Source organism: Haemaphysalis longicornis, unplaced genomic scaffold, assembly GCF_048455015.1.
Source record: "Haemaphysalis longicornis isolate Haplotype H1 unplaced genomic scaffold, Haemaphysalis longicornis Haplotype H1 scaffold_10, whole genome shotgun sequence".
NCBI lineage: Eukaryota > Metazoa > Arthropoda > Arachnida > Ixodida > Ixodidae > Haemaphysalis > Haemaphysalis longicornis.
In genome coordinates this window covers 3,249,769-3,262,506 of record NW_027526204.1, presented here as the reverse complement: position 1 = coordinate 3,262,506, position 12,738 = coordinate 3,249,769, and the positions used below count along the sequence as shown (strand labels likewise).

The following is a 12,738-nucleotide window of genomic DNA, read 5'->3' as shown; positions in this document are numbered from 1 at the left end:
CGCTCCGTGGGACACTTTCCCAATTCACTGTGACATGTCCTTTAGAGAAATACATAAGAAAAATGTACCAAACTTTGTCATCACTCAGCATTTTCTGTTCCTCCAAGACAAATACAAGGCAGCTGAATTTTACACAGATGCCTCAAAAACTACCACAGCCGTATCCTGTGCTGCAAATGGCCCCCTACTTAATGTGTCCAAAACGATGAACACGAACACAAGTATATTCACTGCAGAGGCGTACGGTATACTACTGGCTTTAAACCACATTCTTCAAAACAAAATTAAGAACTCAGTTATATACACGGACTCTCTGAGTGTCGTCTCAAATCTTTCATCTCGGAAGGTCAGTAGAAACCCCACTTTTAATTGTGTTTTAAAGGGGCACTGACACAAAAATTTTGCATCTTGTTTTTTTTGTTGCGATAAGTAGCTAGTGACCTACTTATAACCTGTAGAAACCTCATTTGCTTCAGCGTGCGACGGTTGTTTAATTAGAGGCATTTTCAATGCGGCCAGTCGCAGTTTCGGTTTCAGCGAGTGCCGCGAAACGATGGATTTTGTGGATTTTGTGTGAACAAAGCTGACCACGTGACCGTGGGAGGGATATCACAGTTACAGAGCAGAGCCGCCGTAGCACTGTCGAATCCGCATCGACGGCAGTTTCTGCGAATGCCCCCCCGTACTGATCTCGTGAGGCGCCTAATTAAAAAGCGACCGTGGATGTGACGCAGGCGCTGCGAGTGCAAATGCTACCGCGGCTAACGAACGACGCGCGACGCTCGAGACGGTGGGTGGCAAGACGCGCGCTGGGAGCAGCCGGCCGGTCTGCCTACAGGTCCGCCTACAGATGTGTTCGGCTTAGCACTGCGGCGGATATTCGAGTGCCGCTCTCGTAAGCGGTGCAGATGACAATTTTTAATGTAACCCGCCATGGCATCATTAACTCCTTTCTCATGTAAGCCACCATGGTCGGGACTTGGGGACAATTTCGTGCAGCGGTAACAAGCTATCACTCGAGCTACCTGCGCCGGCGTGGGCCACTTCGCGGCCGTGGCCGCCGCCTGCACAGTGACCGTGCGGCTTGCTCAGTGGCCTTTTCGTGCCTCCGCGCGTTTCCGCATCCAATGGTAATAAACAGTAATAGAAACAGAGTGCCTGGAATCGCTGTAGAACTTTGGTCGCGGCCAGCTGCCCGATGAGCTGACGAAATCACGGCGGCTCCGCCGCCAACGATCGGGTCGTTCGTTCTCGAGAGCAGAAGCTCCGCCCTCAGGCCCTCCGATTGGAGCGGCGAGCCGGCAGTGCGGAAACGGCAAACACAAACTCGTGACGTGTTTGGATGTTGTTTATTTACACTTGCGCATGGTCCTCTGCTGGCCGCTCGGTTGCGTTTCGCACACTTCAAAATTGATTTTAAATATGTTCTAGGCTGCATTCACCGCTGATATTTTGCAGATGATGTATATGTGTTCCCACCAATCTATCTCCGAAGTTATCTCGCCTTCAAAATTTTGTGTCAGTGCCCCTTTAAGAGTTCTCTACTCGGCTTATGGCCTGAAACTCGTCACAGTCTGCTGGGTTCCTGGCCACTGCGGCATTGCTGGAAATGAAGCTGCTGACCGTAGTGCTGCAGCTGCCGCCCTTCGAAGCAGCATAGACGTAAACGAGGTCCCATATCAAGATCTGAAACCTTTTGTAAGAAGGAAGCTGCGGGACCACTGGCAGCAGCAATGGGACAGAGAAGTAGAGAATAAACTACATATCGTTAAGCCCAAAATAGAAAAGCCCCCTGCTGAAAAACATGACAGATTTGTAGAGGTAGCATTATGCAGATTAAGAATTGGCCACACACACATCACACACTCATACCTTTTAACAGACGCAAACAAGCCACAGTGCCATCGATGTGGGGGTCAGCTTTCTGTCCTTCATATACTTATTGATTGTGACATGTGCATCACTGAAAGGAAACGTCATTTTAATGAAGCCTACACATATAACATTCCCTTGCACCCTTCACTATTTTTATCAGACCATCCAATGTTCCCATACAAAAAAGTTTTTAGTTACCTAGCAGATGTAGACTTTTTAAAATACATATCATATAGACCATAACCTCACCTGTGTTATTTATGTGTTTTAAAACAGTGGTGGAACCTGAGACTTTACACCTTAGGTGCTTGCACTCACTGTTTTAATATGACCCTATACACTATTTATCTTAGTATACTCACTATGCTTTAATTATGGCCCCCTGAGTAAAGCTTTTTAAACTAGTGCCTCCTTTACAAATCTTTCTAATCTCTTTCATCATTGTCATGGCGCTCTTTGCCTTTGTCGGCCTTGCGCCATTAAACCCAAAACCATCATCATCATCATCATCACTTGCTCGAGTCCTGTACTGTTACCTCGCCCGTCGGGGCATGGTTCTTTGGCTTCGGCTCACCTCTCGCTATGAAGTAAACAGTTACGGCTTCTGGACTTCTTCATGGTTGCAACAGCGGCTGACTGCTCGCATCACACCACGCCACCAAACGTATGTCGGAGGCGACGGAGCTGGGCCCAGGTCGGCCCACCCGGTCGCAACACCACGCAATGGCGCTAAAGCAGAAGTTTAAGCAATTTGAGTTTGCACAAAATGCATTGGAGTAATTTTCAGTCTGTTAGCCTTAGGTGGGTATATAACATTCAGACAACTCCCATCTGCTGCAAATTTCGTGCTGGATCACTGTGCAAAAACGTTACGGGGGCTAGAGATAAGAAATACATGGGCTTCTATGGGCCAGTGATCCGGCAATAGTTCATTGCCACAAGAATTTTGCAGTTTTGGGATTTTGTTATTGCAAGGTTTGGGTGTATTGAGCTATGTATTGTGCTGGCTTTGGAGAACAGCGACTGGCTACCAGCACACGATCCAGCATTGACAAATTTTGCATTCGCTGCTGAAAAAATCACCAGAAGCTGAAGACGAAACGTTCCAGACCTTACACAATGTGAAGATTGCGAGTAAATTAAGGCTGTCTGCACAAACGCGTGTGTCCTGGAATGGCATTGCCATGCCGGAGAAAAGCATGCACACGACATCTCGCCACTTCGGTTAAGATTGAAAAAGGGTATGCGAGTCTGACAAAAAGTATGAGTTTGCTGCAGCAGAACTTTGGCAAGCCCAAGCGTCGGTGTTCAATGAAGAAGTGGATGACACTCTCTTTGAGTTTCGTGAACGAGAAAAAGCGCAGGGCGTGCTGTGAATGACAGGCTGCTGGCTGAAGAAGCTGTTGAGAATAGCGCACAGCTTGCAGCTCAGAAATTTTGTTGCATCGAGCCATTACATCAAGTGATAGAAACAGCAGTTTGGCGTTACAATGCATTGTGCCACTAACACAAGCCACAAAACTCCGCAAGATTCCTCCGCGGCAGCAAAGGCCTTTCGCTCCGCCGTGAACACACTCTGAACACGCCGAAGTGCACCTTGTTCAACATACCAAGGATGGAGCAGACGATGGTTAGAATGGGTTTTCGGGCTAACAGGACCAGTCAGCGTGGTTGGCGAGCACACCTAGGCTTCATGGCCTTCTTTATCTTTATTAAAGGTGTGTTCCTCTTCAATTCTTTCTTTTTTTGGGGTGGTAAGAGGGTTAAAGGAGCCATGAAGAGAAAACACAAGTTCGGTTCATTCAAAAGATTGCCTCGTTAGAACCATAACGACACCACTTATAACGCAAACTTCGCTCAAATAAGCTACATAATTAGGAAAAAAGGGAATGGCGATGCGACCCACTAGCTCATTTCCCGCAACAGAACCTACGATGTCACATGTGACGGCTCTGGGATTGGCGGAGGGCGGCAAAAGCAAATGCAAATTATGCAGAACTTATAAGTTTGCCGAACATGCAGTTTGCGCTTAAATTTAGGGCACATTCTTTTTATATCAGTAAGAATGATGGGACGAACATTGGAAGTTACGAAAGCACACGTAAACATAGAAGTACCGATGCGTGCTGCTGTTGGTACTGCGCACACTATGGTACGTTTAGATGCACAGCACTGCGGGGCTTTGGGGTTGTCGCAGATGACACTGGCCGATTGACGCGAGCGACGGTGTCTTACGTGACCATATTTGTCAAGCGAGAACTGTTTCAAGAAACGATTATTTTCTCCGTGAACAGAAACAAGCCAGGTTTAAATACAGTCAAAAACAAACGAAAAGCCACGGAAAAAGGAACTGTTGATCCCTGCCAAAAGCAGAAAACGGCTTGCTACGGTATGGTGGCGCTATCTAGGTTCACTAACAGCAAACAAGGACTCCCAATCGGCTGCAGAGCTATGGTCCCTAGAAATATCTTTCTAGGGACCATAGCAGAGCGGTCGGTTCCTGTGATGTCATTGCAGACCATGAAAACGCACGATTTAGTGGAAAAATAAAAATTTTAATTTAGAGGGGCCCTGCAACACTCTTTGCGCAGTGCAAGTAAACCTGCGCGACGTTTAGATTACACTGCCAGGAATACCTGAGCCAAATATTACACGTGCACGTGAAGCGGTGAGCGCGCAAATCGATGTGAAAGACGTGGAAAAACCTACCGCTCTCTCTTCAGTTGTCCTCATTATGCAACCCCTGGCATGGCCTAAGGGACGTCACATAGGCCATGGCTGCCCGATCGGCTGTCACTGGTCAACTTCGCGGCTAGATTCTCCCATTTCCGTCGTCGTCATCGCTGTGTACGAACCTCTTCTATGCCTGAACCTGTAGGCACAGTTTTGCCGTTTCTTTTGTGTTTTGAGTGCGCGCGGAGCTTGAGTGATGAGCTCAATACTTTCCTTTCAACGGGACGACTCGACTACAAACGTTTATTGCTTCAAAAACGCCCTACCAGCCCGAGCGCGCACTTGCGAGCAGGCACCCATGCCTGCTTTTTTGTGGCACCAGACCGGAAATAGGCCCCTCCGCGTTGTGGAGAAAAGGAGAAAACTACCCGGCATGTGATATATGGAAGGCCGCCGAAGAGAACGCCGCGAGCCGCCCCCCTCGCCGGGAGAGAACGCGCAGCTTTCGTCGCATCGCCCGCGGTCGAGTTGAGAGGGAACGATTATGCGCGATTTCTCATCGCGCGTAGTTTCGTTAATTGTGAACGGATTTTCATAATTCTTGCAGGAGGAGATTTTTGGGACAATAGACTTTATCCCAAGATACATTACTAGTAGTCCATGACAAGTGTTGCAGGGTCCCTTTAAATTAATTAATTTCTTTGTGCATAAAGCATCGTTTGCATTCGGACAAGGACTGGGGGCACTATGAAACAAGAAATCTTTCGTATAACACAAACTTGTATTTTCTCTTCATGGCTCCTTTAACATTTTTGCGCCGCCATGTTTAGTAATTATGGGGCACTACCAAACAGTGATGTTTCGTACTTGGTAGAAAAATTCCCATATCTAGGTTCAGAAATTCCCAATTTTAGCAATTTTTCCCCGCAGGTTTCTCAAGAATTTCCTGCAGATTTCCCAGCATTCTCTTTTTGCAGCTAATAGACCTCTACATGGATTCCTGTTCAGTTTTGGGCGTTAGCCAGTGCCACTCGCAGCATTTGACTATACATTTCTTGTTTTGTACCAGACAGCATGCTTATTTCGCATTTTAAAGCTTCGAGTTAAAACTTCCCGTATGAAGAGCGAGACATTGTTGGGTAATTGAGGTCATTCTAGCTTAGCCCGGGCGCCAGCTCTTGTTGACGGCACGCGGACTAAGGCGCACCCGAAATACTTTCTTGTATACTGCACAGGAATACGTGCAAACAGGCTTCAGCCCTTCAGCCTCCGCCGCTTCATGCTCTTTCTCATTGAATACTCGTTCTTTTATTCTCCCTCTTGCTTCATGAACTGAAATGGAAGCGGTTTTGGATGCTTTTGGCTTGCAGGAACATGATTTCGGATATTTGAACACAAATCAGACGAAGCGTTAATAGAACTTTAAAGAGTAATACATAAATGATGCGAGGTTTGGTGTGCTTTTTTTTTTTCTTTTTATTCTGATGAAGTCGATGGTTGGACGGCATACCGTCTGGTCAGGTAGCATACTACATTGTTTTTCATTGTGAACAAGGGAGCCGTAGCGCTCCCGAAATCGAAATGTCAATTTGTTTTTGACTTGGTCAGTGACCTGTTTTCCTTTTTATTCTGGTGACTCCGAAAATTCCCTCCATCTAATAGATTCCCTTTTTCCCTTTTGGCCAAAATTGCAGCCGGAAATTTTCCAAAAGAGGGAAAATTGCTTGCACAGAACATCAATACTTCCGAACAAGGGCCCGCTCCCAGAAATTTGTCGAGGGGGGGCACCTGCTCGGTATTTTATGGTAGTAGCGGGCATACTGCTTCAAAGCTTACGTAAATCTTTTTTTGCGACAGTCCCAAAACATTTGGTCAAAAGTTCCTCACGCAGTTAGTATGCAGTGTAGCATTTACTGGATGCACTGTGTCACTTTCAATGTTTTGTCAGAGCATCCAGTGTAGTGGTTACCATTGCGAGACATAATTTTTTTATACACAAGAGAATGGGACAGAAAAAGTATGCAGGAAAGTATGAACAGTAACTAGCAGTTGTTACTGTTTGTTTCCACTATGTTTCGCAGTTTCAATGTGTGTAGCCATGAATTTCTGGCAGAAAATTATTGTTGATGATGCGGTCAATGTAAAGCAAGGTCGGAATGAGTTACATTTTATTGAGTGAATCATTTGATGCCCCAAAAATCTTGGTACTGTTCTTGACCTCTAAAAACCACCGGGAAAACTGCCATTGAGACATCATTAAAAATACAAAGTGCTGCTTTTATTGTTTTCCCGACCAGATTTTTTGTCTTGGCTATTTTCTTGCCTGGATTTGCAGGCATTTCAAAGGGGTAAAAAGCTGCCCACCGTCTGCTCACACCAGCCCTGCACACTGACTTCAACGCTGATCAGCAGCAGCATTTTGAGCACACAACGCTTCTTTGTACACAATAAATTGAGTGAATGCCTGAGAAACAACTTGAAGCCAGAAGACAAAGACTTAGGCATATGAACTGGCAAAAGGGGCGATTGCAGTGAGAGGGCAGTGCTGATTTCCCGATGGCTCTCATCTCCGCTGCAACCCTCCATTGTGTGGGGAAAGCTAGCCTAGATGGCAGATGGAGTCATTTTCTAAGGACTGTAGAATATCAGCACCGGTCTTGTGTGGCTCCTGCAACCCCTGGTAGGGACGAAACCCGGCTGTCAGTTCTCCAGCACTCGGGAGTGGGGTGGAATGACCTTTCAGCCATGTCTAGCCTGGGTCAGTGTGTTGTTCAGGTGTGCGGGCAGTGAGAGGGCCTCCTTGGCTGGCATGTGAGGATTTGGCACCAGGGTGGCCTGCAGCAGGGATGGGGTGTTGTGCGTGGGTGGGCGTTGGTGGGTGGGCGAGTGCTCTCTGAGCAGGCACGAAAGCTTTTATGCAACGGTGCCTAGTGTGCGAGTCTGTTTGGCTTGGATCTGGCAGATGAAGCCGGCATGTGTGCACCGAGGGTGGAGGAGCTGCTGACATGATATTCCCAGTTGGAAATCCCAGTAGCCTGGACCGCTTGTAACAAATCTAGCTGGACTGGCCACATCCAAAGCACTTGCATACCGAGCCAACATGTCCCTCAACCATTCTCGGTTCACCATCACACGTGAGCACAACCATGATGCTGTCCCTTCTCTTTTCTTTTTTCCTTTTTGAATCATCTTTTGGGGATATTTGATATTTGATGGGCGCTGTCGTAAGCGGCGCGTATGACGTTTTACAGTGAAAATTTCGCCCACGTTATCCGCTTTTTTTCTCGCATGCCCCTCGAGTTGCGTTTCAGCGAGCGGTTAGAATCGGTCGCTGGAGCTACCCGCATCGCTCGGGTGGTCTCCGCGGCTGCGTCAGCGCGCTTGTGGCTTGCAGGGCGCGTTTTTGCGGGAAGAAAACGCTCCATGCGGATCACGCTGATGCCCGCGTAGACGATTAAGCACCGATAGAAACAGAAACAGTGCGCCGGCCGTGTATGCACGCCACGTTTTCTTTTTTCAGGAAACGCTTCACGGGATGAACACTTCATTATAACCGCGAATTTCAATGTAGCGAAATTTCAACGTAACGAAGTAAATTACGAATTTTACTGACTTGGTTACATCAAGGTTTAACTGTATAATAACAAAACAAATTTGATGAACCTTATACAGTACTATTATTGCTTTTTTACAGCCAGAGCCAACTTTTAAGCCTGTTCATGAGCCATGCCTAGGACAGGTGGAACGTGCCTGCCCGGCACATGACGGCACGCTCGCCCAAGCACGGCTCCCCTAGACAGTGGCGCCAGATTTCCCTCTCGTATATTGTACATTGCTAGTATGAAATTCTACGCTCGGTGGGTGTGCCACTGCAGCCCACTTTCTCCAGCCGAGGAAAAGGGCTTTGAAGCTGAATGCAGAGCACACATTCCTCGTTTTCTGTAGCCACGTTAGGAAGGAGCCAGTTATTTATGGGCCAAATGATGTGGCTGCCTTACACACCATGTTGCTAAATTATCTGCACTACTTTTGTCAGCTTACACTCGGGCACAAGTTAACGGCGGCAGCAGGATGGAAAGTTGGGCGTGTTCGTTGTAGTGTGACATGGTGAAAAAACAGCACGGTTTGGCGAGAATTCAAGATAGCAACCAGACAGGACGAACGGCAATAGCTTGTGTAGTGTATCACTCCACCAAAGTAATAAAGCTGTATCCATGTGTATTGTGAAAAAAGGTGGCACGTAAGTGTGCGACGTCTGGTTTTTCTTGCGTACTCTGTTTGTCAGCACTGCCGTAATTTACGAGCAGATTAAAGCAGAGTAATCAGGGGAGCAGCTCGTGTCACGTTCAAAACACTGACAGTAACACACTCCTTGCACCACACCAAAGCTGTGGTGGTTGGGCGCAGGGGGTTGTTTTCGAGGGCCCCTGAGATGAGGTTTTTTGGGGGGTCGATGGTATTGGAGCGCAACGACTAGTTCTTGAAGTAATCTGTGACAGGCTAGTGCGCCTTCGATTTAATTAAGCAATTTTTTACGAGCGTAAAAACGTCAGAAAGCTACAGAGAACATCTTCTGTGCGTGTGTGCGTTAACGCAGTTGCACATATTTGTTTTATACCGAAGGGTAAAGCAATTACACACCCGGCTCGACGCTCACCTGTTCTTGGCGCAAGGATACAGTGAGCGCCGGAGCAACGACGCCCGCAGTGCGGTCGCTTGATCAGCGCAAGAGTTGCATTTGTTTTCTTGGATGCTGTACCCAAAAGGATTCTTTGCACCATCTGTGTTTCAAGCGTAGCCTCGATGTTGTTTCAGTTACGCGGTTGTAGCAAACGGCGCGCCAGGGTCCCGCCGCGCCGTGACGACGAAGGCGGGAGCTCCTGACGCAGCGTTTGGACGACGCTGGCCACTGCTCGTTATCACAAGGCACACACTCACGTGCACTCATGCTGGCTGAATGAATCAGTTCAAGCCCAAACCGCCCAAACGCTGTCGCGGCTGATTGTCTCTGTAACGACAACTCCTGCCCATCAAGTCATGATGGCAGGAAAATGTGGTTTGGTGCGCTCGGCCTTCTGAGTGAACCGTGCTGCCTAGGGTCCTTAGCGCACTTGACCGTTTACCGTGTTAACGAAAACAAGCGTAGTCTTTTGCTGCTGAAAGCAAAAACACTGCACTCTGCGGTTTCTGCATTCCGGCAGGTGGCGACATCTGACGAATTCATCTCAAAGCACATGACACAAATGTTTTTTTCCCAGAACTGTTCGCTTATGCTTGAAATAGCTTAAATCTTGGACGTTTTAGATTAAACTCTGAAAATACAATAATTTTTTTTAACAAAGTCGTAGAAGTCTGCTGTAGAACTTTAAAAAAAAAAAAAACATGATGTTGATGTTGCCATCTAGTGGGAACAATTTGCACCGGGTGACGCATTAACCAGAATTCACTCCTCCGCTAAATAATTCGACACCTACCTTTCCCAACACAATTTTAAAAGTGTAAAAGAGTTTTGCATGTTCATAAACACATGTGAACCATTTGAAGCGTGGGAGGCTAGGAGCAGGGGCGGAGATTTTGTTCGCCCATCTGAAAAAAATTGTCATTTGTCGTACCACAGAGCATAATTTAGCATGAATAACGTAATAAACAATATCAACTAAGATTACTAAATTACTTGACCTGTCTCGTACCTCGCGCGGGGCACGAGACGCTGCATACTTGTATTAAGCGGCCAGGGCAGGGAGCTATGTAGCGATGGTAAAAGTAAGTTGCCGTTCACGGTACTCTCGTGCATGCAATGTCGACTCCCGCAGTCCATCTGCGCAAAATCCGTAAGGACTAGAAAGCTAGCTGGGAAGCACATGCAAAGTCGACTCCCGGAATCGCAGTATACGCAGTAGCTCTTGCTCAAAGTCCGTAAGAACTCTGAAGCTAGCTGAAAAAAAAAAAGGCGTCGTCGTTTCATGTGCGACTCACTTGCTGAAGTAACCATGGTAACGATGATGCTGTAAGCAAATGCGGGTTGGTTGCCGCCGTCGAAAATCTCGGACATAAAAGCGAATTTCGGCGGCCAACCATGAAATGGGTGGTTCGCCTCGAACGAGGTCGGACTTCTACGTCATCGCAAGCCGCCGAGCCGACAAATAGTTCTGTCTTGTTGGGGTAATAACTTTTGTCAGTGTGAGCGAATATGCTTAGTATTTTCGGACTTGCTTCTACAAGAATTGGAGAGTAGATTTCTGGCACAAACAAAACCACTTTGAAATCCATCTCAGGGCCCCTTTAAGTGCATAAGTGCATAAGTGCACTTTAGGGGCTCGCCTTGTCCTCGTAGCTCGCTGTAATGCCCGATGTCAAGCGACTGATGGAATCAGGCGGTGCACTGAGATAACGGACCCAAGAGATAGCAGCCTGGCGTACCGTCATAAGGGCGTGCCCCAGAGGCTTTGAAAGCCAAGCAGTTTATATTGTCATAAGTGTTCGAGACTCGTGAACCGCTGGCACTCGTCTCGCATCTCCCCGTTGTTTGGCGCGAAGAAAACTGCAGGTACATTTGAGGCAAAATATGCGTACTTAACCGGCAGCGCCCGCTTTCGTTTAGTTAGGAACGCTCGTTTTTTACGATAGTAAGTGAAAAAAAGTGGCAGTGCAACACCGGCACATGCGGGAAGAAAAGCAAGCACAAAGGGAACAAAACTCCCGATGGCGCAGTTTCAGGCAGGGGGCACGCGAGCTCTGCTAAGGCGGGATCTTTGAAATGCGTTGGACCAACCTCCGCTGAATTCATGTGGAAAGGAATGAGACAGGGCAGTGACGAGCAAGAGTGAGTGGATAACGGCACCACAGCCCATCATGGTGAATAACTGCTCTGCACTTGCGAGAGCTTTCACATTGAGTGGACCGGCTGTACCCTAGCGTAGAGGAGGAAACGCGACACTGGCCATCATGAAGCTGCGTGTGCCCTTGCAGGTGGTGAACGGGGCGTACCGGGGCCAGGAGGCCACCCTGCTGGAAGTGGACCAGGCAGGCTTCTGTGCCAAGCTGCGGCTGGACGCCGGACTCATCAGCGGCCGGCTGTTGGACAGGGTTCCCTACGAGGACTTCTGCAAGCTGCACACACCCTCGTGACTGCAGGGCGTTTTCTCCACTGCTACGCTTGGATCGTCGGGGGGTTTGTCTCTGGCATGGGCCAACTGGGAGATCGGATTGTGACCAGGGGCGGTATTCCCGTGTTTTGTCCCTTTTGCGTCCCTTTCAAAGGTGTCCCTTTTGAGCGAGCCCTGATTGGCTAAAAGCAAACACCCGGATGTGACGCCATGCAAGCCCGGCGGAGCTATGAGCCGTGGCTACTCCGAGCAGACGATTTGAAGCAGACGATTTTTCGTCGCCTTAATGTTGGTTCGCTCGCGGAACAATAAACACAAAAAAATACTCTGTTACGGTTTCAGTTTTTTAAAATGTGTTTGCAAGAACAGTTACGGTATTTGAATCAAAGGCCCACTGCTTAACCGGAAGTACATCACGATGAAAGGGACGCAAAAGGGACTTTTTCAAAAGGGACAGTTACGAGAATACCGCCCCAGGTCTCTTCACTTCGTACGAAGCCATGGCTGGACGTGCACGAGTGTTGCTGTCCTACAAGAGGATGATGCACAATGCACAGCTGTCGGAACCACTTTAATTTGACCTTGCCTCGCCGTCAGAGGGTATTTCTGACATCCGGGGTGTGTTGGAGAATAAAGGCCCTCAGCCACAGGGCCACACTGAGAACCCACTTTGCGACAGGGACGCAAGCTGTTTACTCTGAATGCACATGAAATTGCTTCTACGCTTCTAGCGTCACGGTATTTTCTGTGTGCTGAGTAGATTGTTGGTGTGACCATCTCTCCATATGCAGTTGCAGCACAAGGTGTGTAAATAAAGGGAACACTCTGTGTGTGTGAATTCTGCTTTTTACCCTAAGCAAAACACATATGGTAGAGGGAACACGAAAATGCCAGTGACCTGATAGGGTTGCGTCCCACATATCCCTCTGCTGTGTGCATAACTTGATGAGGTGTACACAGTAGGGCCCACTCTTGATTGTCGCGCTGAATTTGTTCATTTATACCCACAGTGCGTGTTGTTATATACATTTCCTCCGAGATATAATGCAGCACCATTTGCATGCCACAGCCAGAACTGGCATTG

At 47.9% G+C, this 12,738-nt stretch overlaps 1 protein-coding gene across 2 annotated transcripts in view; it reads left to right on the top strand.

The window, feature by feature from the left end:
* The window catches only part of Kin17 (kin17 DNA and RNA binding protein), a 61,907-nt gene extending 49,423 nt beyond the window's left edge, over positions 1 to 12,484 (top strand). For both annotated transcript variants that reach the window (XM_077688782.1, XM_077688781.1), the window contains one exon: positions 11,518 to 12,484. In XM_077688782.1, coding sequence (XP_077544908.1) covers positions 11,518 to 11,676 — 159 coding nt within the window. In that variant the 3' untranslated portion in view covers positions 11,677 to 12,484. The remainder of the gene's footprint in view (positions 1 to 11,517) is intronic.
* Positions 12,485 to 12,738: the final 254 nt, after the last annotated feature.